The sequence below is a fragment of the Phoca vitulina genome, unplaced genomic scaffold, assembly GCF_004348235.1.
Source record: "Phoca vitulina isolate PV1807 unplaced genomic scaffold, GSC_HSeal_1.0 scaffold52, whole genome shotgun sequence".
NCBI lineage: Eukaryota > Metazoa > Chordata > Mammalia > Carnivora > Phocidae > Phoca > Phoca vitulina.
The window spans coordinates 5874929-5897634 of NW_022589755.1; the positions used below are offsets into that span (position 1 = coordinate 5874929).

General features: G+C 56.3%; 3 protein-coding genes across 6 annotated transcripts in view; 1 reads left to right on the forward strand and 2 right to left on the reverse strand.

Annotated features, from left to right (window-relative positions):
- EMC10 (ER membrane protein complex subunit 10) lies at positions 1-8094 on the reverse strand. Of its 2 annotated transcripts, XM_032388004.1 has the most exons (8): positions 7851-8094; positions 6818-6890; positions 5781-5890; positions 4818-4922; positions 4294-4475; positions 4035-4128; positions 2985-3071; positions 2678-2758 (listed from the first exon to the last, which is right to left on the reverse strand). In XM_032388004.1, the coding sequence occupies exons 1-7, from the start codon at positions 7962-7964 to the stop codon at positions 2985-2987; spliced, it is 765 nt and encodes a 254-aa protein (XP_032243895.1). In that variant the 5' UTR covers positions 7965-8094; the 3' UTR covers positions 2678-2758. The 2 variants fall into 2 exon arrangements, with proteins under 2 accessions (XP_032243894.1, XP_032243895.1); XM_032388003.1 differs by lacking the exon at positions 2985-3071 and having other exon boundaries at positions 1-2758.
- On the forward strand, positions 8082-16955 carry FAM71E1 (family with sequence similarity 71 member E1). Of its 3 annotated transcripts, none has more exons than XM_032388014.1 (6): positions 8082-8316; positions 8519-8637; positions 8985-9115; positions 11542-11815; positions 16245-16379; positions 16632-16955. In XM_032388014.1, the coding sequence occupies exons 1-5, from the start codon at positions 8256-8258 to the stop codon at positions 16347-16349; spliced, it is 690 nt and encodes a 229-aa protein (XP_032243905.1). In that variant the 5' UTR covers positions 8082-8255; the 3' UTR covers positions 16350-16379; positions 16632-16955. The 3 variants fall into 3 exon arrangements, with proteins under 3 accessions (XP_032243905.1, XP_032243906.1, XP_032243907.1); XM_032388015.1 differs by having other exon boundaries at positions 8537-8637; XM_032388016.1 differs by lacking the exons at positions 16245-16379; positions 16632-16955 and adding an exon at positions 12461-12632.
- Positions 12750-22706, reverse strand: part of MYBPC2 (myosin binding protein C2) — a 24201-nt gene continuing 14244 nt past the window's right edge. The window contains exons 16-28 of the mRNA XM_032387958.1: positions 22364-22503; positions 21136-21295; positions 20950-21054; positions 20304-20492; positions 19750-19884; positions 18158-18325; positions 17895-17983; positions 17608-17803; positions 17242-17381; positions 16341-16500; positions 16035-16171; positions 14502-14688; positions 12750-13229 (exon numbers count right to left, since the gene is read on the reverse strand). Of these exons, the coding sequence (XP_032243849.1) occupies positions 13219-13229; positions 14502-14688; positions 16035-16171; positions 16341-16500; positions 17242-17381; positions 17608-17803; positions 17895-17983; positions 18158-18325; positions 19750-19884; positions 20304-20492; positions 20950-21054; positions 21136-21295; positions 22364-22503 (1817 nt within the window). The 3' untranslated portion in view covers positions 12750-13218. The remainder of the gene's footprint in view (positions 13230-14501; positions 14689-16034; positions 16172-16340; positions 16501-17241; positions 17382-17607; positions 17804-17894; positions 17984-18157; positions 18326-19749; positions 19885-20303; positions 20493-20949; positions 21055-21135; positions 21296-22363; positions 22504-22706) is intronic.

A 22706-nucleotide genomic window follows, 5' to 3' on the forward strand; every position in this document is an offset into this window, starting at 1 on the left:
CTACACATTTTTGTAAAACTATTTACAGAGATGTTTGCTTGTTTATGTAGAGAGTATCTCCAGAGCAACAAGCAGGAAACTGGAAACTCAGGCTGCCCCCGGTGAGGGGAACAGGTGCCAGCCTGGGGTGAGCGGAAGGCTCTTTGCTTTGGATCCTATGGTATCTTTTGAGTTCCTTGCTATATCCCTGGATACCTTGGTCAATAAAATGAAATAGTAAGTGGGCTCTCCAGGGAGAGGCAAGAATTAGAAAATTTTAATGAGGACAGAGCCCCAAGGAGCCCAAACTAGCTCAGACAGTGACTGGAATATACCGCAGATTAACTCTGCTGGCTCCAGAGTGATTCAAAGAGTCTTAGAGGAAAAGAAGGTAATCAGGTAAAGAGTTCAATCTCAATCCATTAAAAAATTACAAAATGGTCCTACAAATGACTGGGGCAGGAATGCACCTGCCAGTGAGACAAAGGGTTAGGAACTCCGAGTCTGAACCTTGTCCAAGAAAGCACCAGGAAACACCATGGGGGCAATTCACGTGGAGCACAGACAGGAAAGAGAGGGCCAAGTCAGAGCACCCCTGGAACACTGTTTTATGTATTAAAGCCACAAAGAAACGGGTCGAACGATAACCCCCAATGTTGGCAGGTGTGTAACACAACAACACAGTCGAAGAAAATACTGCGGAACTGCAAATCGGTGGGACTGTTTGGGACTCTCAGGCCACTTGTTGCAGCACAGCGGGGAGTGGCTGGCCCCTGGGAGCGAGGTCTGAGGGAAGAGAAGAGCCAAAGGAAGGGCCACAGCAGGACAGGAATCCAGAGGGACCAGAAAACAGACAGGGTGGCTTGAGGAGTCAGACAAATCACAAGAGGAATTCAAAATCGTTAAGTGCTGCCCTTGAGCAAAGGACAAGAATGGTTCCCAGAAAATCCCAATTGGTGCTACCGGGCTCCACTTCCCTGGAGACAGATGCAGAGCCTCACAACACGGAGAGGTTTGAGCCATCTGCTGGCGAGGTCGTGGGGGAAGGGGGACTGGCGTTTGCTCCATGGAGAGCGACTTAGCAACATGGGTCACGTTTACAAACGCCACCCTCCTTTGGCCGCCGCTGGGGTTTCATCTTGGTTACATCTGCATCTGTGAAAAGGGTGACATCCGTAGGTGGAGGCCAGGTTGAATGAGCTCCGGGCGCATGTCTCTGGTGGGGCACAAAAGACGAGGCCACTCCCCCACTAGGAGAAGTCTCCAGAATATACGGTGCAGGAGCAAAGAAGCAAGGGCAAGGCTGTGTAGGGGACTCGCTACTTGTGCGTTACAAAAAGAAAGGAGGACAGCGTGTGTCCCTACCTGCCCGCGCAGGCACAGACGACACGAGGAGGGAAATGAAGCACATGAGAGCAAGCGGGGGAAACAACTGTCCACCACACACCTCTTATGTTGTTTTGACAGCAGAGCCACACGAATGCACCACTTTTTCATAAAAGTGTTTCCAATCTGCCATCGTAATTCCACTTTTGGTCATGCATCCCCAGGAAATAATTCAAACTCACCAAAGAGAGACTGGAGAGCGCTCGCTGTCGTGCTATTTATAACCACATCCAGCAGGAAGCTAAATGTTGAACATTTGGGGAACGGTTTAATAAACTGCCATACAACACGGCGGAGCGTTACACGGCATTTCAGGGACCGTGCCGGCCATTTCTGTGTGCTTCTGAATAACACACAGAGCGGAGCGGCGGAACTCAATCAAGCCTGTACACCAGGACTTCCCTGGAACCAAATCAACGGGTGCCTTTGGTTGCTGGAAGTCGTAGCTTTTCAAAACCCTGATGTATCTCAATATATCGTCGATATTTTTAAATAGACAAAGGCGGGGGGGTGATAAATAGGAAAAGGCCAGCAGTCCTCTCCTGGTGGCCTGTCCCAGGGAAGACATTCCAGGCAGGGGAAGGGATTCTATTTACATCATCCGGCCCTCGACTCTACTAAACATTAGTTTGTCTTTACTTTAAAAATCATTTCTTCATGCCCCAAAGCCTATGGGAGGCCTGGCATCCTGATGGGGCAGGACACCTAAACTCCTGCTCAGAGCCATGGGCAGATAAAGGCCGGAGAGGTGTCCCAAGGCAGGGCTGCTGGGAGGAATGGGGCCCAGGGGGCGCCCATGGCCAGCCCACACCTGCTCTGTGCCAGGCCCCTCAAGGGCAGACAGGTGGGAAGTGCGTGGCCCAATCCAGTGTCAGACAAGGTAGAGGGACCCTCTAGCCTAGCCAGGGACAGGCAGGGCAAGAAGACCACGAACAAAGGCACAGAGGCTGGAGAGAACTCGGCATGTTCCCAAACTACGAGGCTCAGGGGAAAGGGGGACAAACACAAGGTCAGAGCTGGACCAGGAGCTCGAGCTCCATGCTGTGGGCAAGAGGAAGTCTTTGGGGCCACGGAGGGACCACAGGGGAAGGCAGGGTGCACCAGAATCTGGCCACCCGTCCGCCCGGAGGGAAAGGACTCCTGGGGAGGAGTCCTTCTACCCTCACGGGATGGAGCTGGGAGGAGCTAGCAAATCCTTCTTGGGATGATCAAGGACAGGAGCACTCTGGCAGGAAGGGAGTTGCCTGGACGAAAGAGGACCAGGCACTGATGCCCTGGCCCCTCAGCGGCCACTGCCCCCACCACCACCCCCGCCGCCGCCCCCTCCCTGGCCCCCGGCGTCTGGAGCTCCTGACATCATGAGGAACAGGACGACAGGAATGATGTACATCCACTGTGGGCCAGGTGGGAGGATGGGACGATGGACAGACAAACAAAGAGAGAGACAGAAAGAAGAGAAGTGAGTACGAGCCACATTCCCCAGGGCAGGAAGGTGGGGGAGCCGGCGTGAGGGGAGGCCACGTGAGGGAAGGGGGCCCAGGTCCCCTACATCACTACAGGTTGGGGAAGGGCTGGTGGGGTGCAGGGAAGGTGGAGGCGGGAGGGGGCTCATTCCTCACTCAGGCCTCCTGCGGCGGCGGCGTGGGCCCCGGGGCGGCAGGACGCAGGGCTGTGAGCAACACAGCCCCCCCGAGGATGAGGTGCCACTGAGGAGGGAGGGGGCACAGGTCAGGGCCAGGGGTGGCCATGGGGTCCTGTGGCCACTGGGGAGGGCAGATCTGGGGCAGCGGGTTCTTGGCCTCTCTGGACCTCAGTTTCCCCACAGCGCGGCTGCCAGGAGCTACTGGCAAACGAACGGAGGCCCCACAGGCACCACTCAGGGCAGGAGGGCTTGGCATCTTCCCACCACAGCGGCCTCCGCTGTCTCCTGCCCCTGCCTTGGGCGGACCAGCCTTCTGCCCCAGTGCCCCCAGCCCCCCGCACCAGCCCCAGCCCGGCAGCACAGGCCCGGCCCTTTCCAGCTCCAGACCAGCCTCCCGAGCACCTCCACTCACAGCCCTACCTCCCCTAACCGCCCCTTCTCAAAGCCACTAGCATCCCAGGCCCGGCTGGAGGACCCCACCCAGCCTCTCCTTTCCAAAGCTCCCCGTTCCATTTAAATCTCTGTCTCCTTCCCTTCTTCAGCCTCACAGTACTGGCCCAGCTCAGGCCTCGTCCCAGCCCCCTCCCAGTACTGACCCCATCCCTCCCCTGACCACCGCCCTCCTCACTGCCCTTCCTCCAGACAGGCCTCTGCTCAAGACCGACACTGCCTGTACTGCACCTGCCCCCTGCCTGAGGCAGGCCTGGGCTGCCACCGGGCCCAGGGGACCCTTCCCCGTCTCACCCCGCCACCTGGCTCTGGGCCGGCCGTTTGCTGAGCCTGGATGCCCTGTGACCGCTGCCATGAACAGACCCAGGCAGAGGCATGCGCATGGCCCATAGTCCTCACCCACTCCGCCCAGGCCTTGGGCTCAGCCCAGGTGCCAGGGGACGGGCCCGGAGGCGACAAGCAAGCCCCACGCACAGGAGGCCTGGAGGATGAGGAACAGGCCGAGGGCCACAGGGGAGAGAAGGGCAGAGGGGGACTCAGGAGGGAAGGGAGCAGGGGCAGGCAGAGCTCCACTCACATATTTGGCGAAAAAGGACTTCTGTTCCTGGGGGTTCTTGGCCTTCTGGGCCTGCTCCATCTCCAGGCGCTCAATGAAGGCTGCGGTCTCAGGACTAGGGGTGGGCGGAGAAGGAGAGAGGGTAAGGGGCTGGGGCAGCCAACGAGGACACGGCAAAGCCAGCAGAAGGACGGCTGAGACAGACTGGACTGCCCACGCCCCTGCCCTGTACCTGCACCCCGGGGCACCCGCACCCCGCGCGCACCCTGCCCACCCTCACCCCGGGGCGGTGGCCGGCGGCTGCAGCTGCACGGAGGTGTTGAACAGTTCCAGGTCCACGTCTTCCACTTCGTGTCCCCTGCAGCCCCCAGGATGCGTCACCACTGACACGCCCACCACGTTGCCAGCCACGTCCACGTGCAGAGTCAGCTGGTCCGAGAGGTGCGACTCCACCAGGGAGCACTGGGGGGGGGGGGCAGGGGGATCAGGGCTGCCACCCAGACCTTGCCCACGCCAAGACCCCGAAGTCTCCAACCCCTCTCACAGGGCCCAGAAGGATCTTTCAAAGCCCTTCATGGGTTCCCCCTCCTTCGGGCACAAGTCCAAGTGCAAAAGCCTCCCCATGAGGTCCTGTGATGTCCCATCGAAGGGCCCACCACCTGGACTGTCCCCCTCCAGCCCAGGGGACCCTTGAGGGCAAGGCCAGGTCTGAGTCCTCCCTGTCCATAAATGTTGGGGCACAAATGGTGGAAGCCAGGCCGCGGCAGGTGGGAGGTACAAGGAAGGTCCCCGTCACTGACTCACCGCAGGGACAAAAGAGGAGACATAACCGCCAGCTTCTGGGCCATCAGGGGCCCCAGGGCGCTGAGGGACCCGGACACGGTACAAGCCATTCAGGGCCGCCACATCCTGCAGGGCAGAGGAGGGTGGCAGTGAGAAGGACAATGAGCGGCCCCTGCCAGGCCTGGACTGCCACCGGGCCCAGGGGACCCTTCCCCCGTCTCACCCCACCAGCATCCCCCTAACCCCTAGCCCAGAACTTTTCCCAGTGGGTGGCCCCGCTGGTGAGTGAGGCCAGGAGCCACTGGGTGCTCCACCTGGGGGAGAAGCCACCTTAAGGGCAGTAGAGCCCAGCCCAGGGATGCAGTGAGTCCCAAGGACACTTTCCTCAAACCTGGATCCAGTTGCACCTGGGCCCACCCCATACCTAGACTCCCCCAGTCACAGGAGTGACAAATTCTCTTGAGAGGCAGCTGTGACAAAGAACCACATGGGAAGCACACAGCAAGGCTGGCTGGGGTGGACCACCTCCCCCAGGGAGGGCGCCCATGGGCACGTGCCTGCCCACGATGAAACCTGCATCCCCAGCCTCCCTGGCAACTACATCTGGCTAAAGGGAGAGAGTGTAAGTAGACTATAGCAGCTTTGGTGGGCCGTCCCCAAAAGATGGCTTCTCTCTCTGCGCCTCCTTTTTCTCTTCCTCTGGCCTGCTGCATCTCCGTGCACCATCCCTAGGGAGGACCAGGCCAGGCCAGGGAGGAGCCTGGCCTTGAGGAAGCCACGAAGCACGCTATGGTAGAAATAACCTTCTTTTGTTTAACTGTGGCCCTTACGGGGATCTCTTTCTCCTCCCCAGCAAATCTCCTCCTAACTGACTGTAAAGCATCTTGGCTGAAGGAAGGGTGAGACGAGCTAACGATATCGCATGGCATGCTCCAAGACACAAGTCCCCCCACACCCCAGCCAAGCCCCGGGTCCCCTCCTCACCCGGAGCCGGCCCCGCTCCTCCTCATTGAGCTGTCGCTGCGACAGGGACAAACTGCCGTCCTGCTGGTTCCAGAGCAATGAGCCCCGCTTCCGAAAGTGGGCACTGTCATCTGTGGGGAATCAGGGCTCAGCAGCCACCCCATCACTGAACCCCTTGCAATGACCAGGTTGCTTCCCCCTCCCGAGCCCCCATTTTCCCACTTGCAAAGTGGGGACACCCCCCCCCACCATGTCCTGCCCTCCTATCTCACAGGGCAGCCCACGGCAGATGTCTAGACACCACAGCTCCTAAGCCCTGCCTCTGCCTTGCCAGGTGACCCAGGGACAGTCACCTAATCTCTCTGAGCCTCAGTTCTCCCAGCTGCAAAATACAGGGGCTTCCAACCACTGGGCCATGTCAGAACCAGTGGGGCTTTCCCGGCAGAGGCCAGGGTCTGAGTCAGGAGGTCTGTGGAGGGTCCCAGCTTCAGCGTTTCTAACAAGTGCCCCAGAGTTTGGGGGCTTGGACCTCTGGGCCATACTGACCTCTGTGCTCTGGGAATCTGAGCACCTGAATCGTAGTTATTTAAGCTGGGCTGTACAGCAGGTCCGGGCTCTACCATTCACTTACAGAAGGACCTTGTGTGGCGCCCCTCTGAGCCTCAGTTTCCCCTTCTGGAAAATGGGGCTATCTCTAATACCCACTAAGTTGCATGACTGCAGCAAGGGCAAATGAGCGAATACACGCAGAGCATCTAGCCCCTAGTGCAGGGCACAGGGTGACTGGTCTAAGAAGTCTGCTCTGAGTTTATCACTGCTGCACTGGCCTTTCTGAAACTAGGATTTGTCTTACAGATAAAGGGAGTATTCAAAGGTAGGGTTCCTTCTCTCTCATGTCCTCCCTGCCCCAACCTCCCCAGAATAATGCAAACACACTCTGAGGGGCAAAACTTTTAGTAAATGGATGGCATGTCTCACACTGGGTAGCACCCAGACCCAAGTTCTTGACTTCACGGGGCACCAGGAAAGTGCCCAGACAAGGACGTTGCTGGACTCACCGATCTCGAATGAGTGCTCCAGCAGCAGCCCCACGGTGCCACAGCCCTCACCCTCTCGACCTTCTGCTCCCGCCTGCAGGTGAGAGAGAGGTCCCCAGGTGAGGACCATCAGAGCCCTCAGCAGGGCAGGACCCACGGACCCCAGGGCAGACGCAGGCTGAAGGAGGAACCTTACTTTCACGTTCATATCCAAACACTGACACTTGTCCACCATGATTCCACCCGCAACCGCCCATTTCATGAAAATTCATGATCTGGACGGTCCCCAGAAAACCAAAGCCTGCAAAGAAGCGTAACTTTGTTTCCAAGGCAACCATCTCCAGTTCCAAGGCAACTATCTTCACGGCTGGCATCGTAAACATTCGTGGGTTAAAGGATACCTGAGCTTCCTTCCCAACCTAATACACAAGTGGCCTCGTTTTCACCTTAACAGCCACAGTAGCGACGCTGCCGCCCGAGTTCCGCCCCTTATCAAGTACATACAAGGCTCCACGCCGTCCATTTCTCCAAATTCAAATTTCTCCTACCTCTGCGTCCTCCAACCACGCCCTGGCACCTACGCAACCCTCACACCTGCGCAACCCGGTGCCCAGATTTTAATCCTCCAACTCAAGATCCCGCCCTCCTTATGCATATTCAGGAGGCAGGACTTTATCCAATCACTCCAGAGCCTCTCTGCCCTTTTCGTTTTAGCCGCCCCTACGTCTGATTCGCCAAGGTTCCACCAGGGCCACACCTCCTCATGCATATTTAACGGCTGCGGAACCCTAGCGTTTCAACGTTAACACGATGCCCCAACCTCCTTCGGCGCATCCTCGTTTTTACAGCACCGAAAGCCCAGGGACCAAGATCCGATCCAAGCCCCGCCCCCTCATGCATATTCACGCGCTAAAGCCTTCCTAACTATACTCACTTTCACCTCTTCTTCCCTCTTCGCCCTGCAATGCCTCATTCCCACCTTACCCAACCTAAACACCCGAGACCCAGGATTTCCGTCAGCCCCACCCCCCGTGCAGAGCCAATGAATACTCACCCCCCGCAGAGCGGCCCCGGACCGGCAGCCACTGCCCCGGGCCCGGCTGGGGGCTGCTGCCGCCATCAGCAAGAGCAGGAGCAGCCGAGTAGCCACAGCGCCGGCGGCCGCCATTTTGGCCCCTTCCCATCAGGCCAGGGGAGGGAGTGAGCCGGGCGCTATGGAGCATGCCGCCCATGCGCCTGCGCGTTTTTTGCGCATGCGCACTAGCGCCCCCACCGGGGTATGACGTCAGCCGGGTGGCTACAGCTTCATCGAGGTCTCTGGGCACCGCCCCCTATGATGACGTCACAATAACGGCCGTCTCTTCGGTGACGTTAAAGCGGGTCTGCCGCGTTGTGACGTGATAGAGCCCGCGGCCCCACCCACCGGTTTTCTCCGCCGGCACCTCCCTCTGCTCTCCCCATGGGGCGGGGCGTTGCGATGATGCGGGGGCACGAGGCTAAGCCGGCCCCCAGTGGAACAGGTGAGGAGGGACCGGGTGGGATGGCAGGCGAGAGGCGGAGCCGGGCCTGGTGGGGTTACACCAGGTGAGGGATGGGGCCGACGATACGAAGACTGATAGCCCAGATTCCCCTACCCTCAGAGCGGGACTTCCCTGGGCCCTACCAGCTGGGGGGCCCCGGCCCAGTCTCCTGGACTAGACCCCCCGAACTTCGCCTCTCTAGAATGCCCCCTGGTTCCAGCCTATCCCACGGGCCGGCCCGGACGGCTCCAACGCCACCTCCTGAGCGGCGAGTTCGACCAGCTGCGAGACTTCCCCATCTTTGAGAGCAACTTCGTGCAGGTGTGGAGTCCCAGAACCCCCTGATACCGAGCCTGGGCTTGAGCCCTGTCCTGACTTGGGGAACCCCTGCTCTGCCGACTTCTGACCATTCTCCTATAACGTTCATCTCCTGGGATTCTGGATCGACCCCCACCCCCATGCTTCTAGACCTTTAGCTTCTCTATGAACCCTGGCCTCTGATTCCCTTGGTTCATTTTCCCTGACTTCACACCCGGATAACTCTTGACCTCTGACCCCAGGATATCTGACCCCGGACTTGGTGTTTAATACACTTGGCTCATGACCCTTAATCCCACCAATCCTGCCTTCCATCTATCTGCCTTCTAACCTCTAACCCCTGGCCCCAGGTGACCCGGTTAGGAGAAGTCGCCAACAAGGTCACCATGGGGGTGGCAGCCTCCAGTCCAGCCCTGGAACTCCCGGACCTGTTGCTGCTGGCCGGCCCTGCCAAGGATAACGGACACCTGCAGCTCTTTGGGTGACTGCCCCCATCCCAGCCTAGACCTCCTCCATCCCCAGCTCTGGGCATCCTGGGCCCCCTCCCTGCAGCACCTCCTCTCACACAGATGCCTCCCAGGGCCAGGAGTCTTGGATGGCTGCCAGCCCACTGTGGGCTGCTGTACACGCAGGGGAACAAGGGGAGGGCAATCCATGGGGGCTAGAAATCAGAGATAGATGGCCATGAGAGGGACAGTCCTCAGCCTCACCCTGGCAAGGATCAGAAGAATAAGCATGTATGCAGGACCTGCCGCATGCCCCGCACCCTGTAGGCCATGCAGGTAACCTCATCTCCGACATACTCGCATGGTGGGGCCCCGTAGCCCCATCCTTTGAAGAGATAAACCGAGGCTCAGAGAGGGGAGCCAATTACCCAGAGACCCACAGTGGTTCAGGGGTTGGGTTGGGATTGGAATCTCAGGTACCTCATCCTTACTGATCTCATGATTCTTTTTTTTTTTTTTAAGATTTTATTTATTATTTGACAGAAAGATAGAGCCAGAGAGCATAAGCAGGGGGAATGGCAGAGGGAGAGGGAGAGGGAGAGGGAGAAGCAGGCTCCCCACTGAGCAAGACTCACATCTCACACACACACACACACACACACACACACACACACACACTCAAAGGGGCCCACAGTTCTTTGTCTGCAGTTCTGAAATCTAAAAAGTTCTTTTGCAACCCACTTGGTGGCAGAATCTGATTCTGACCTAACTAAATGAAGGCTACTTACAGCCTTTATGTATTGCCCCTGTAGAAGTTTAGAACATTCCACAAAGCAGTATGCTGACGCCTTACGGTGCACCGGGGCATTTTCTCTTCTGCACTGCTCCTTTTCCTTTCAGTGCTAATCTATCCCACCAATTGACCTCACTGCTCACTGAGTCATGACCTTCAGTGGGAGGGACACTAAGGACAGTGCCAAGGGGTGCTTGGAACCCCCATAATCTCCTTCAACACTGTCCCCCAAATAAACATACCGTCAAGGTAAAAACCCTGAGCTTGCTCTGCAAATAAAGCCTCAAGACTCACTCAGCCCCTAGTTCCTCACTTCTAACCTGCTTGCAGCCTGGAGCTAGCCTGGGCCAGTTGGGATAAGCATATTGTGGGTGTTCACCCTTCCTTTAAAACCAGCTGCAGGTGCATGCTACTTTTCCACTCTGCTTATTCCCTCCTCAGCACTATGTCAACATTCCCTTCATATCAACATAAGTACACCCACCACATCCTTTTTTGGACATACACGAGCTTGGACCCCAAGCTTGCATCTGGTGCTGTTACCATCCTGCCTGGGTTCAAATCCTGCCTTCACCTCTTCTTCACTGGTTTTAGCCAAGTTCCCTACCTATCTGTGCCTCGGTTTCCCCATCTGGAACATGGGGATAAGAGGAGAGCCCACCTTCTAGGGCTGTCAGGGGATAAACTGAGTAAATGTGAAGTGCTTAGAACAGCCCCTGGCACGGGGTCAGTGCTTTGTAAACATCAACTGTTATTCTGCCATTTGGGGAAATGTCATAACAGATGGAGCCACCTACCTAACTGACAGTAGTGTTGTGCCTGGTGTCTTGAGATTATAGCCAGTGTGGTAGGCAGAGGGCATCCATGGGTACAGGCGTGAGAGTGTCTGTAAGATCAATTCCTAGAGGTAGTATTGCTGGGCCAGAGGGTGGTATATGGCTGCCCCGTGTTGTGGGTAAGAACGTGGATAAAACTTGGGTTCAAATCCCTGTTGTGTGACCTGGGCCAAATTATCCACCCTCTCAACAAGCCTCCATTGAGCACCTGCCATGTGTGAGCTCTGGGTACTCGGGGGAACAGCGGCGAACAAAATGGGACCAAAATCTCTGTCTTCAAACAACCCCTCTGGGAAGGCAGACAGAATAAGTGACAATTTGTCCAATGGGGTGAGGTCTGTGGAGACATATCAGATGGGGTAGAGGGAGTGGGGAGGTCTGCAAGGGTGGACATGGCTGCAAGTAAGCCACGGGTGTAAACAGACCTTCTCCCAGAGAAGGCGCTTCTTGAGAAAGACACAAGATGAAGGGGCCAAGCCACGGGGCTGGCTGGAGGAAGATTTCCCAGCCTGTGCAGTGGTCCTGAGGTTGGAGCTCGCCTGGTAGGTTTATGGAACAGCAACGAGGCCGGTGTTGCCGGGGCTGAGTGAGTGAGAGAGTGAGCGGAGAGGTAACAGAGGAGGCAGATCCTGCAGGGCCTGGTGGTGAAGGTGCTGCGGACTTCGCGTTTACCCGGAGCCGCGGCAGGGACGTGAACTTGGGTGTTGGCCGGCGCCCTCTGGCGGCCGCGTGGGAACAGAGCGGCGAAGGCCGGGGCCGCCGCCCAGGCGGGAAATCACGGCGCCGAGCCAGGGAGCGGCAGAACCTGAGGCTGCCCCTTCCGCCCTCCCAGGCTGTTCCCCTTGCAGTTCGTCCAGCTCTTCGTCCACGACGAAAGCCGCTGGCAACTCAAGGTCAAGTTCCGCACCGGCCGCGCCTTCTACCTGCAGCTGCGGGCCCCGGCCGAGACCCGAGACCGCGAGTTCGGCCAGTGGGTGCGGCTGCTGTACCGCTTGCGCTTCCATCCGGCCGAGGGCGCCGTGCCTTTCACGCGGGACTACTCGACGGTGGAGGATGGCGAGGACGGCGAGGACGACGAGGACGAAGAGCCGATAGAGCGAGAGGAGGTGGGGGAGGGGCGGGGCTGCCAGGGAGGAGGTGGGGCGGGGAGTGGGCGGGGCTGGGGCTGGACTCCGGGGTGGGGGCGTGGCGGAGGTGGGGGGGAGGGGGGAGGGGGGAGGAAGCCGCCGGGAATTTGGACTATCGTGAGGTAGGGCTGGGGACCTAGACTCCTGAGTATGAGGGAGGGCTGGGGGCCTGGATTCCTGTGTTCAGAGCGCCCGGCACCTAGGAAGGACCGACTCCTGAGTCCTGAAAGGGTATGAAATCTCTGTGTAGACACAGCAAGATCTCAAGGCAGGGTCTGCAGGGCCTTGGGTACACTAGCCAAGATGGCTATATAGTTCCCTAATTGGGCACCCCTATCCCCCAGCCTCTCTCCCCTTGACCTACTTCGGTGGAATATGGGGAGGGGACACCTGGGCCTTGAAGGGCTAGGGTGGGCCAGACCAGATGACCCATTCCCTAGAAGGCCTTGGGGAGGGGAGGAGCACCAATCTTTGAAGGTGGGGCATTGAAACCTCTTCCTCTGGAGACACCCCACTCTCCCCACGTTCCAGGTACGTACAAAGTCACCCCACCCACCCACCCATCCCAAAACTGCCAATACATCTGCAGGTCAAGGCCTCTGAGACACTCTTTCTTATACTCAGCTTCAAGCCATGGAAGCCAGACTTGACCCACAGACCTCTGAACTCTGGGGACTCTGATTCCTCCAATATCCGTAAGGTCACAAAAGGACCAGAGATCAAAGTACCCTACCTCAGGGCCAGAAAGATGAATTATTAAAATTAATAAAGATCGGCCACTTAAGAACTTAAGAACAACCAGGTCATGAGCACTTTTGTCAACATCACCAATTCAACATTGCCTCAGTATGATGTTCAGTTCATCGTGTGTGGCTCCCCGGGCCACCATGAGACCTAGTGCCCACCATTCCATCATGGCTACCTCACCAGAGTAGTCTTCCCCATCTGGGCTTTGGTTCCTCTTTAACTCATCATGGTTGCCACTGCAGCTAGCCCGCCTCCTTCCCACTCATAGTAGCTAGTCCCAGAGGGCTGCCTCCACAAGGTCGTGGTTCACCTGTGACTTGTAATTGCCATGGCAACATGGTAGCATCGCTAAAGTAGCTATTCCAAGATGGAGGCCTCAACGTGGTCTGTTTCATCAGGGCTGCCTTATCATGGTTGCCATTCCAATCTGCTGTCCCCATCACCCACCCCCAGGTGACTAAGCCCCTGTGGGAAGGAGGAGGCCGAGCTACAAATTCAAGAAGGACAGACAGACACACACAGGTTGTAGACAAGACTATTATCTTCTCAGTAGTAACTCTGGAAAGGGAAACAGTGTTCAGGGAGGTCTAGGTTAGGACCCAGCAGCCAATCATCTTGGCAGGTGGAAGACAGTCTTACTGTGGCACTGTGGGGGGAAATGAGAAAAGAGTAAATGAGGGGGGCTGGGCTTCCCAAGTCTCTGTGCCCCAGCCCCAGGCCCCTTTGCCAGCTAGATTCACACGGCTAGCAGGGGGAGCACGTTGATCCTTCACATCTCCGTGGGGCAGTCAAACCACTGTCATGGTGTCTGTGATTCCTGTAGCTTTGAACCCCAAACTGGGATGTTCTCATCAGGGATTTCTAAGCAGCTGCTGGTGACAGGCTGTCACTGGAATCCCAAAGTAGGGATATTTCTAAGCTGATTCAGTAATTAATAAAGGGGATAGCAAAACATTAGAAATTGGGTCAGCCTGGAAGAGCAGTGTTCAGAATGACAGCCAGTAAGGCTTGGGGGGTGGTCTCGCTTGTTAAGGGTCTACGGCCACTTCTGTCTTCTGGGCGGTCATCAGGGCCAGGGGGAGTCACAACTGGGGAGGGACAGTGGAAGCCCATATTAGCATCAGTCACATCAGAGGGAATTGGGTAGCAGCCTCTCCAGTGAGCCTTGACTGGCAGTTTGATGGGCTGCAGCAGAGGAGGTGAGGAAAAGCATTCCAGGTAGAGGGAACAGCATGTGCAAAGTCCCAGGGACAAGAGAAAGCACGGCCAGTTTGTCCAACTGCCAACAGCTTGGTGTGGCTGCAACAGTGTTGAGGAAAATGGCCCCCCAGAGCAGGGCATGTGGGAGAAGGTGCAGGACCATGGACACCAGGCAGAGGGGCTTCAGGGCTGCTGGGGAGCCTGGGGAGGGCCACAGGCAAGGGAAGGGCAAGTCAGCGCTGGATAGAGAGCCCCCTAGGGCCCTGTGGGGGGGTGGGATGGAGGGAGACATGGGAGGCAGGGAGGCCAGGGAGGAGGCCAGGCAAGAATTCCAGAGGAAGTGGTGATCAGGGCTGGGGCTGAAGGGTAGAGAGGAGGGACAGAGCTTGGGGAGGAGAGGCATTTTTCTGGGCGCCCGCCCATCTCCCCACATAGGCTAGGCCCACCAGAGCCTTGGTGATCATCTGCCAGCTCTTCTCGATCTCATTCACTTCTTATCTGTCCTTCAACTCCTCTTGGAAAACTTCCTCAGACGACTGCCCCAGCTGGATCAGGTGCTCCATCCCCTACAATGCCCTGTGCACATGTCACCCTGCATCGTTCTTGTTGGGGTCTGAATCCGCCTTCCTCATTACACGCCTAGGGGCCCCGGGCTGACTCAGCTCTGCGCTCTGGGTAGCTGTGTGAGAGCAGGAGTGAGGGGCAGCCAGGTGCTCACCTCGGACCTCCAGCTTGCACTCGGCCAGTGCCTCCCCCAGCTCATTGACAGCCCTACAGGAGTAAGTCCCCGCGTCAAAGGGGGATGGGCGGCGGATGTTGAGCGTCAGGACTCCCTGGTAGTTGGTCATCAGGAATCTGGGATCTTCGCGGATTTCCATGTCGTTCTTCATCCAGACCACCTTCGGCTGTTGAGCAGAGTGGGAGAAGAGGCCAGCTTAGGGAAGTTTCCTGGATGATGGCAAAGTGGGCTTTGGAAGGCAGATCTGGATTCGATTCTTGGCTGTGCTCCCCCCTAATTTTGACTGGGTGACCCTGAACTCGTCATTTCTCCTCTCTGACCCTCAGTCTCCTCTTTGTGAGAGGAAGAGCTCACTCTCTTTTTTGGCCCACAGAACCCTACATGATTTGGCCCCATTACTCTTCTGCCCTCACCCCATCCTGTCGCTCCCTCCCTCTGCTCCCTCCATACGGGCCTCCTCACTCTTCCTCAAACAGACCCGACAGGCTCCCACCTCAGGACCTTGGCTGTTCCCTCTTCCAATACTGCTCTTCCCTCCTCTTTTCCCCTAATCAGCACCGGCTTATCTTTCAGATCTCTGTTCACACGTCATTTCGGGCCCCTAGGCTGCAGCAGGAATGCCCACTGTATGTTCCCAACTACCCTCCGAGCTCTGACGTGCATCCCACCCTTCATGCTTTTATAGTCATTTGCATGACTTCGGATTCACGTTGGTCTCCCCCAACATCCAGGAACTTCCTGTCCAATTCACCAGCACACACAGCCTCTGAAAATGTGTGTTGAAAGAATAAACAGACTGCGAGAGTGAGTGATGTAAATAAGCAAACGGAGTGAATAAATGAGCCGAGTAAATGAATGGATTGGTAGGTGAGTAAATGAGCGGAATGAATAAATGAGTACATTAGTGAATAAAGTGAGTAGATGGAGATGGAGGAGGTGAACTAATGAATCCGCGGTGTGCCCGCAGGGGTGAAGCTGAGAACTTGGAGTTAGACCGGAAGTCGGCCAACTTCATCTGTAAAGGGCCAGGTAGTCAGTATTTCAGGCCGTGCAGGCTCTGTGGTCTCTGCGGCCTCGGGCAGTACTGAAGCGGGCACAGCCGCGTCCCAATAACGTGCTCATTTAGAGAAACTGGTGGCAAGCAGATGTGGCCCGCGAGCCCTCGTTTGCCGGCCCTGGTCCCGGTGAACCACTGGAGCTCAAGGCTGCAGGTGTCCACATTCCCAACAGCGGTCAGGAAACCGGACGGAGCAGAAGATGCGGGGAGCCCCGGAGGTTCAGACGTCCTCCCAACTCCCGCCAAAGTTTTCTGTTTCCGAGGGAAGCCAGAATGTAATGATCTGAGGCTCGGGCTCTGATCGAAGGGGCGAGAGACAGGAAGTGGGTGGAAAGTGAGTAAATCCCATGAACAGAAGAGAGAGAAGTCGGGGGGGGAAAGAGGTGGTGTGGCTGCATCTGGGTGAAGATTTCCCTCTAGGGTCACGTGCACACATGCACGCACGCACACGGCACCTTTGGGTGGCCTCTGACCGCACAGTTGAGAGCTGCAGTGTAACCAGCCACGACCACCCGGTCTGGTAGAGGCGTAAGGAACTTGGGAGGTGTTCGGAAGTCACGCTCCTTGTACTCACGCGGCCGGAAGGTGATACCTGGCAAAAGCGAGATGCACCTGTCAGGTGACCCATCTGGACTGGCCCGTGACTGCCTCTCCTCTGTCACCAGGTGCCATCAGCTTTGAGTCTGGGGGCGGGGGAAGGAGTCAAGGTAGAACCCCAGCCGAGAGAGGAGACCGGACCCCAGGGAGCGGGGTGGCACTACCGGTCTTGAGGATCCGGGCTGTGTTCTTGGAGACGCCAGGTGAGTCACTGAGCCCACAGATGTTCTCGCTGAAAACGCGGAAGTAGTATTCGTTGCCCACGATGAGGTCAGACACAGTACAGGAGGTTTGCCGGTTGTGTTCGTAGACAGTGAACCACTCCTGGGGGGGCGAGGGGGGGAGGCAGGGAGGGGCCGGGAGAGTCCGACACAGGGACACAGACACAAGAAGGACCAGGGCATGAGCAAAGCACACCAAAGTATGAGTCCGCTAAGACAACCTGCCGTTCACAGGAGCACTGTTCACAATGGCCCAAAAGGTGGGAACAGCCCAAGCAGATCAATGGAGAAGTAAAACGTGGTAGATCCAAACCACGGACCATCACTCAGCCACGGAAAGGAATGAAGCACTGATCCACACTGCAATGTGGGTGGACCCAGAAAACTTTATGCTGAGTGAAGGAAGCCAGACAACAAGAGGCCACATATTGGATGATCCCATTTATATGAAATGTCCAGAGTAGGTAAATCCATAAAAAGAGGAAGCAGATTAGTGGTCCTGGGGGTTGGGGTGGGGGTGAATGCTTAATGGGTACGAGGTTTCCTTTCGGGGAGATGAAAATGTCTTGGAACTAGATGTGTTGGTGACACAACAGTGGGAATGGACTAAAAGCTTTAAAAACATTAATGCTTAATTTTATGCGAATTTTACCTTAGTTAAAAAAAAGAAAGAAAGAAAACGCATCATGCACCGTATTTCAGCCAAAAAGCTTCCCTCCCAGCCCCAGCCCATGCTCCCAATCTCTCCAAGCCTCGGTTTCCCTTTCCCGGCTGTGAACCGGAAACAATGGCATCTACTCTGACCATCTGGCCCACCCCACCCCGGGCCCTTCTGGGGTCTCACCATGGTTTTCTTGTCGGCTTTCTGGACAAAATACCCTGTGATCTCACTGTTCCCATTATCTCTGGGGGGCTGCCACTCCACCAGCGCGTTAGTGCCCCACACCTCCTTCACCATCACGTTCTCTGCTGGTCCTGCCTTTTCTGGAATGGGGGCGGGGGTTGTCAGACGTCCGGCCCTCGCCTCCTCTCCCCATCTCTGCCCCCCTCACCTGGTCCCCGGATTCTGATATCGCTTAGGCTTTTCCCCACTCCCACTTCCTCGCCTTTTGGCGCCATCCCCGCCTCGCACCCTCTTTTCCATCCCAGTCTCTTCACTTCCCGGTTCCTGGGCCGCAGTGCCTCCCCCCTGCCCCAGCTGGCCGCGCACCCACGACCCGGATGCGGATGGTGGCAGTGTCCTTCATGTTCTCGATCTGCACGGTCAGCTCGTATTCCCCTGAGTCCGAGCGCGCCGCCTGGCGCACGAAGAACACGGTGTCGAAGTCGCTGGTGCGCAGGTGCATGCGGTTGGGGTCCACCGGCGCCCCGCCCTTCGTCCACACCACCTGGGGCCGGGGCTTTCCCTGGGCGGGGGCGGAGGGAAGAGGAGCAGAAAGGTCAGCCCCGGTCTCGCCCTGACCCTGACCCTCTGAGCCCGACCCCAGCTCGGCGCACCTGGAAGGGGATGACGAGGTTGAGGTGTTCCCCCACTTTGCGGATGTAAGTCTGGCGGAGGTGACGCGGCAGCCGGATCTTGGGTTGCTCTGAGGACACAGACACAGGAACCGGGACTCAGTGCTGGGCTGGGGGGCACTCGAGGGAGGGACAGAGAGACAGTGGCAATGACGTTCTCACGGGTGGTCCTAATGATGGCATGGCAAGGGCAGACCAGGTGATGGCAACTTGGTCTTTAGGACAGCGGGCTCAGAGTCACTTACGCACAATCTCCCGGATGGTGACCGCCTGGAACAGGGAGACGGGCTCGCTGCGCCCCGCGATGTTGACCGCCACCACCCGAAACAAGAGTTTTGCTCCGGTGGGGAGATTCTTGACGGTGAAGCCACAGCGCTCGATGGGCTCCGTGTTAGCAGGGACCCAGTCCTCGGCTACAAAAGAGAAGCAACTCTGGGAACTTTTCTAGGAGCCCCTCAGAGGGTTGTCCCTTCCCGTGCCTTGGGACCACCGCAATGGACAGCAGCAGCTGACATTTATTAAGCACTTATTATGACCAGGTTGGAAGGGTGGCACACATGTTAGTTAGTTGTTTAATTTCTGCCTCTGTCCTATGTTATCCCCCATTTTAGAGATGGGGAAATCAAGGTTCAGAGGAGTAGGGAATCGGGGGTGGTGGTTAGAGACAGCTTCTGGCTTTCCTGCCTCCTTGGTTTCCATCTTGGGTTTATTGCCATAGGTTGGTGAACGATTGTGGGTCAGACCAACAACCACCGGGGTGAACTCTAACAAGAGTGAAATATCACAGTGGCCTGGCACAGACTGGGGAGGGATGGGCAAGGGCAAGAACGGGGTAAAGAGCACTGGAAAGAGAAAGAGGGAAGAAGCTGACGAGAGTCCAACCATCCATCATTTACATGCATTACCAAATGCAGTCATCACTGTACCCTGTCAAGGAGGCAACTGTCTTCGCCCATTTTTAGATGAAGAAACTGTTAGAAAGTGTAGGGGCAGGATGGGAACCCATGTCTGTCTGACTTTAAGGCCTGGGATACGGTGTTGAGATGATCACGCCCGTCTTCCCAATGAGATGACCATGTTGCAGGTATCCCCATAGCCATGGCACTGGGTCTGGCATGGAGTCCAGTGCTCAATACATGTTTGTTTGGTGGAGGATAGAGAGTTGGATGTGTGGAAATATGGATGGATGGATGGATGGATGGATGGATACACAGAAAGATGGAGAGACAGCAGACAGATGGTTAGATGTTTATATAGGGAAATGGATGAATGGAAAGAAGGAAAGGAGGGTGGAAGGGAGGGAGGGAAGAGAGAAGAAAGATGGTAGTGAAGAGATAAATATACAGATGGAAAACATGTTACAGGATAGATGGATAGTTGGTTGAGCCAAAAGATTTTCTGATGGATTACAGATGGTTGGATGGATGACCAATGGTGGGCAAATGGGAAGAAAGCAGGAAGGAGGGAGGGAAGGAAGGAAGGACAGATGGGTGGGTGGATGGATGGATGGATGGATGAGAGAAAGAAGGAATATAGGTAGTAGATAAATACAGGGATGATAGATGGATGGATGGATGAAAAGCTATTACTGTATGGAAGATGTGTACAGAGGAAGGAGGATGGGAGGGAGAGAGGACAAGCTGGTCAATGGGGGCCTAGCTTGAGCCACCCCATTCAGGGATTCATGCAAGTAAAATATAGACACAGAACCAGGGCAGCCCACCCCATCAGAGAGCTCTCCTGCACTGCCCTATTTGCAGTCCCATGGATTATACCCCCAACCAGGGCTCTGTGTGAGCCACCGCACCCCCACCCCAGGCCTGATGGGGCCACTCACAGCCCTCCAGGCAGTATTCCACCAGGTACCCATCGATGCCGCCTGCCCCAATCCTATCTGGGGGCCTCCACTTGAGAGTGGTGGTGGTGTCTGTCACGTCTTCCACCATCAGGTGCAAGGGTGCACTCGTGGGCGCTGTGAGAATCCAGGGAAGGGGGAAGTGGAGGTAAATGAGGGGTTGGCGGTCACAGGGAGGGGCAGGGATCAGAGCTGGAGTCACCGATCGGGAAAGGGAGAAATATGGTGGGCCAGAGGTCAGTGAGCCAGGACATGTCATCCTGAGTCATTAAAACAAGATACGTCAAGGGACAGTGAGGTCTCCAGGAGCAGGGAAAAGTGTTAGTCTGATAGGTCAGAGGCCCATGAGGTATTTGGGCAACAGCACAGAGTCTAGGATCATAGAGATTGGTGACTAATGTGCTGGGTCAGTAAGAGGTCAGGAGGTTGGTTAGGGCTGGAGGGTCAAAGGCCAGGTGTAGGGTCAGAGATCAGTGACAGGCAGGGCAGGGGTCGGAGGTGGACAGGGGTTTGGGGAGGGTGCAGAGGAGCATCACCAATAGGCATGAAGGGCTTGGTCTTCATGCTGGGCTGAGAAACGCCGATGGCATTGACAGCAAAGACCCGCATCTCATAGAGGATGCCCTCAATCATCTTGGTGGACTCATAGGTCGTCTCTGTAAAGACCTCAAAGTTCAGCTTCATCCAGCGCTGAGAGCCCTTCTTCTTCCGTTCCAGGAGGTAACCTGGAGCCCCCCCCCCCAACAGAGAAGAATGAGTGCTCATGGGGAGGTTATAGGGTCACAAGTCAGTTGGAGCAGTGAGAAGCCATCAAAAGGTCACATGACCCAGAGAGGTCTGAGGCCATGAATCTTGGGTTGGTCTCAGGATCATGGAGTAGTCAGCAGTCACCAATCATGGGGTTGGGGATCAGGAACGGTCATGAGTCATGAATCAGGAGTCAGGGATCACAGAAAACCCTAGGCTGTTGACCAAAGTGAAGACGCCCAGGTTGTTGGGAAGCAAAGAATGAGAGGGAAGACCAAAGGAATTGCAAGATATCAAAGATGGAAAACAGATCTCAGAGGGAGATCACCAAGGATGCTAAGAACTCTTAGAGGCCAAGGGATCGTTGGGGTGGCGGGGAGCTGGGGGAGTAAGAGAGGTCAGAGATCATGGGGATTCTGGCACACGAGCACTCACCAGTGACTGGCTGCCCCCCGTCATACTTGGGTGGCTCCCAGACAAGAATGGCCCAATCCTCTCCAACAGAGGTGACACGCACAGCCTCCGGGGGGTCTGGGACATCTGTGGGAGGCAAGATGGTCAGGGGGTCCCTCAGGTCCTCAGGGAACCACCCCTCGCTCTCCCTCAGCTCCCTCTGCTCACCTACAACCCTCACGAAGATGGAAGCCACATCCTCGCCCACGGGGTTGGCGACCTTGATGGTGTAGCGGCCCTCGTCTGCTCGGTCGGCACTCTCGATCAAGAAGCTGCTGGTGTCTGTCTGATTCTCGATGCGGATCCTGCCTTCGGTGGCCGTGAACACCTGGACACAGCCACGGGATGGCCTTGCTCCATCTCTCCCCAAGCCCAGACCTGCCTCCGCCCTCCACTGCTCAAAATTCTCCAGCAGCTCCCCATCACCACACAACACAAGGCCTTGGACCTACTGCAAGAGGACCCGTTGGATCTACATCCAGCCTCACCATTCTTCCCTGCTGCCCTCCTTGTCCTCCAAACACCACCCTTAATTAAAATCCCCCAAGATTTGGCATGCAATGCCCTCACCCGCTCCTCTATTTGTTCTACTCTTACTCATCCTTTAGGACTCACCTAGAAGTGGCCTTTTCTGGAAAGCCATCTTGGAAGCCCCCAGCTGAAAGTGATGGCCCTACCCCCTGAAGTCTCATAGTTTCCAGTACCCCCTTTTATCTCAGCCCTGGTCACCCTGGACTGTGACTGCTTGGGCACGCTCTGCCTCCCTCCAACAGTGAAGGCTCCTCATGTTGGTATCCTCAGTGCTATACACAGAGCCCTGCACAGAGGAAGCCTCAGGGGGTATGTTTGTTGACTGAAGGAATGAATGAAGATTGAGTCAAGTCTATCCATTTTACAGACTAGGACTCTGAAGACCAGAGAAGGGAAGAAAAATTGAACTGTCCAGGGCCTGGAACATACAAGATAAAAATATTTGTTGGATGGATGGATGGATGGGTAACTGGATTGTTTGATGGATAAATGGACAAATGGATTAATTAACGGATGAGATGATGGCCGGATGAACTAAGTAATCACTAAGTTTATGAATGGAAAGATGGGTGGATGGTTGAGTTTTGGATAGCTGGATTGGGTGGCTGACTGACTGATTAATGGATTAATGGATGGATGGATGGATGGATGGATGGATGGATGGAGCACCCACCATGTGGCAGGCCAGTACCATGTGATAGATAAATATAATCTCCAGTCTTCAAAACAACCCTATGAAGAAGGATCATCATTCTCATTTTACAGACAATGAAACTGAAGCTCAGAGAGGGGAAGCCACTTGCCTAAAGTTGCCCAGCAGAGCTGAGAGAGAGAAGTCAGGGCACAGGGGGGAGCCCCACCATACCTCATCTCCCTTCAGCCAGGTGGCAACAGGACGAGGCTCCCCGGTGATGGACACATCAAGCCTCAACTTGTTTCCAGCCACAACCACAATTGAATTCTCTGAGGTCTTCCCTGAGCAGTCCAGGTGGATCTTTGGTGGTTCTAGTGGCAGAGAAGAGATATTGGGGAACTTGGGAGTGGGCAGCTGGGTCATCCCAATCCCCACCAAGGCAAGCTGGGTTCCCCAAGAGCTGGGCTCCAACAGCCATAAAAACCCTGGAGTCCTGCCCCCAGCCCCTCTTCCCTCAGACCCAGGAATCCAGACCCTCAGCCCCCTCCTCCCTCAGACCCAGGAGTCCAGACCC